Source organism: Nerophis ophidion, linkage group LG22, assembly GCF_033978795.1.
Source record: "Nerophis ophidion isolate RoL-2023_Sa linkage group LG22, RoL_Noph_v1.0, whole genome shotgun sequence".
Taxonomy (NCBI): Eukaryota; Metazoa; Chordata; class Actinopteri; order Syngnathiformes; family Syngnathidae; genus Nerophis; species Nerophis ophidion.
This window is the reverse complement of record NC_084632.1, coordinates 3,110,424-3,113,822: the sequence shown is the minus strand read 5'-3', so window position 1 is coordinate 3,113,822 and position 3,399 is coordinate 3,110,424. Positions and strand designations below refer to the sequence as shown.

General features: G+C 40.6%; 1 protein-coding gene across 7 annotated transcripts in view; it reads right to left on the bottom strand.

The window, feature by feature from the left end:
* Nucleotides 1-3,127, bottom strand: part of LOC133540418 (afadin- and alpha-actinin-binding protein-like) — a 31,550-nt gene extending 28,423 nt beyond the window's left edge. For 2 of the 7 annotated variants that reach the window (XM_061883004.1, XM_061882999.1), the window contains exons 1-2: nt 2,834-3,124; nt 2,637-2,692 (exon numbers count right to left, since the gene is read on the bottom strand). Coding sequence is in view for 4 of the 7 variants with exons in the window: in XM_061882999.1 (XP_061738983.1) it covers nt 2,637-2,692; nt 2,834-2,847 (70 nt within the window). In the remaining 3 variants the exon portion in view is untranslated. Of the gene's footprint in view, nt 1-2,636; nt 2,699-2,833 lie in introns of those variants that run through there. The other 5 variants (XM_061883000.1, XM_061883003.1, XM_061883005.1 and 2 more) reach the window with 5 other exon arrangements.
* Between the last annotated feature and the right edge of the window lie 272 nt (nt 3,128-3,399).

Sequence of the window (3,399 nt, the reverse complement as noted above, 5' to 3'; positions counted from 1 at the left end):
CTCTCTCTCTCTCTCTCTCTCTCTTTTCTTCTTCCCCCTAAGCAGCATAGACATGATTCTCTGCAAAGCGCTACATAAAGCTAATCCATGATTGTTTTTATTACTATGAATAGGAAAACCGTCTAAAACACCATTTTAACAATAAAATGGCACAAATACATTAAATAATAGTTATAAATCCACTAAAATGACTTTGGTGGAAGTCTGCTGTGCCAGAACTAAAGTTTTTATTTAACGATTGGTGTTTTATGCGAGCGTTGTTGCTTTGCAGGCTGACTCCTCCTCCTCCAATTTATCTCAATGCTCTTATAGTCAACTAATCCGGCTAATCCCAGACCGGCGGTATGCTCAGTTGTCCTCACAACAACACAACACAATGATTTTGTGAGTTTTACGTGGTTCTACAACCGAGGTGACAAAAGTGTGGAACATTCTAAAAATAGTCTCACAAAACAAAATATAAAAGTGGAATAATAGAGCAAACAGGTGTATCTTATTCTCATGTTATTATATTCTGTGTTATGTAGCACATATGCGCAAAGTAAAATTCCTAGTTTTTGAACCCGTTCTCAGACAATGGCAATAAAAACTCTTCTGATTCTGAAATGTAAGGAGAAAAGTTGCAATGTTGTTTTGCAAAGCTGTCATGTTGTTTTATTGTAAAACTCATCTCTCAACAAATAATCATGAATCCAAATCAATGGCAAAAAAAACTTGAATGGTCTGAATAAGTTGAAATGTTTAAAATAAGTCGAGAAAGGTTGAAATAGTAACATGTTGAATTGAGAAATGGTATTACGGATTTCCTGGAATTTTGGGAAAACCGGGAATTTTTCCAGTTCAAAAAACAACGTTGTTTTTTGTTCTGATTAAGAGGAATGTTTTGACGGTGGCACGGTTGAAAAATGGGGAAGTAGTTGCCACAAAAAAAGAGTGGAAATAGGGCTTTGGAAAAGCAGGAATTCTGGAAAATCCAGGAATTTTTTGGAACTTGGGAAATGATTGTTGGAATTTCCAGGATGGTGGAAAGTGTTGAAGGTGGAATGCCTTGAATTGGTAGAAAAATATGGAAATGGTGGAAGTTTGAAAAATGGCCAATTCATTTTGAATGGGGAAAAATGTCCAGGAAAACCTGAAATTCTGGGAAATCTGGGGAATTTTAAGAATTTGTCAAGGAAAAGTCCGCGATTTCCGAATAGGCTGAACAGTTTGAAGTTGGAACAGTTTGAATTGGGTGAAAAATGTGGAAGGTAGAATGCGCCGAAATCTGGTGAAGAATAATATTGAGATGAAGTTTGGTGTAGAAAACTTTGGAGCATTTTTTTTACATTTTTATGACAAAAAACCCTCTGGCATCCAGACCAACTTGAGGAGAGCCCTAGAGCAGTGTTTTTCAACATTTTCTAACCCAAAGTGCATTTTATTCATTGACAAAATCCGGAGGCACACTATCAGCAGAAAACATAAAAAATTAAAGTCTGCAGTGGATATTGACAGTAATTCAAACCATAACTAACAATGCATCACTATAGCTCTTGTCTCAAAGTAGGTGTACTGTCACCACCTATCACATCACATGACTTATTTTGAGTTGGTTGGTGTTTTCCTGTGTGTAGTGTTTTACTTGTCTCGCGCTCATATTTAGTTGTTGATTGTCATGTCATGTACGGATGGATGTACTTTGTGGACGCCGTCTGCTCCACGCGCTGTACGTCTTTGCTGTCGTCCGGCATTCTGTTTTTGTTTACTTTGCAGCCAGTTCAGTTTTAGATTCGTCTTGCAAAGCCAACCCTAAGCTTTAATGCCTTTTGCTTAGTTTTGGTTTAAGCATTAGATGCCTTTTTACCTGCACACTGCCTCCCGCTGTCATCTGCATATTGAAATGTGATTTTTTTAAATTTTCCTGAGAGAACTCTCCTGAAGGAATCAATAAAGTACTATCCATCTATCTACTTAAACAAACCATGTTCCCAACATCCATCCATCCATTTTTTACTGCTTATTCCCTTTGGGGGCGCTGGAGCGTATCTCAGCTGCAATCGGGCGGAAGGCGGTGTACACCCTGGACAAATCGCCACCTCATCGCAGATGTTCCCGACATCTACAAAGTAATTAACTACCTGCTTTCACCTCCTCATGTGGAAGAGTATTACACAATTACTGTACCGAGCTCTTGACAACTATGACAATAATTACTGGTTTGCAAAAAATATTTTTAACCCAATTAGGTGAAATTCGGTTCGGAGCCGAGTATGAAGCGGCCGGGGTGTACCCCGCCTTATGCCCAATTGTAGCTGAGATAGGCGCCAGCGCCCCCCGCGACCCCAAAAGGGAATAAGCGGTAGAAAATGGATGGATGGATATCGTGATATGGCCTAAAAATATCGCGATATTAAAAAGGCAATATCGCGCAGGCCTATAGTGTGAATGGTGTCTGTCTATCTGTGTTGGCTCTGCGATGAGGTGGCGACTTGTCCAGGGTGTACCCCGCCTTGCGCCCGATTGTAGCTGAGATAGGCCCCCAAAGGGAATAAGCGGTAGGAAATGGATGGATGGATGTGTTTGGAAGCTAGTCCCTCTCGGCCACCGTACAAAAGGGTCACAATGAGAAAGTAGATTAATTCAAGTAATATTACCTCGCAGGTCAGGTGAGATGTGTCGACTGTCAATGCACAATAGGATGAGGAGAAGGCTGAAAAAAACACACAAAAAACAACTTTTAGGCGAGCTGACGTTTAAGGAAGGAGCGGCGAAGGCGTTACGCAATAGTTGTGTGTCATTAATCATGACGTGTTTGATGCAATGAAGCAATAAACGTGAGGTGACGACTTACCTTATCGGAGTCATCACAAATGATGTCGACTGAAAACTTTTACCACGGCAAGAAAAAATAGGACATTTTGAGGGAGGGGTTGGCAGTTTCACATTCGAACAACCGCCCCTTAAGTACAACTATTATGAGCCTAATGCGATATTTACTTTGAATAAAACATTTTAAACGTGAAAAACGGGAATTTAATACTGACAAAATGTCATTTTTGCCCTCGACTCTAGCGGCTTGGTGTCAGGTCGTCAGCGCCATTATCCAAACATCGCGAGACGCGGCCACACACACAAAGCAAGCGACGCGCTGATTGGCCGCCACGTCGCCAAGCAACCAACAACAAAGCATTTAATTGGTTACTACATTTACCCGGATACATTTTCAAAACATTTTTAATGTAAACCACGTGTGCGTGTAAAACTGCACACGATGACCGCGTGCTGATTAAAGGCTTACTGGAACCCACTACTAGCAGTCTGATAGTTTATATATCAATGATGACATCTTAACATTGCAACACATGCCAATACGGCCGGGTTAGTTTACTAAATTGCAATTTTAAATTTCGCGCCGGA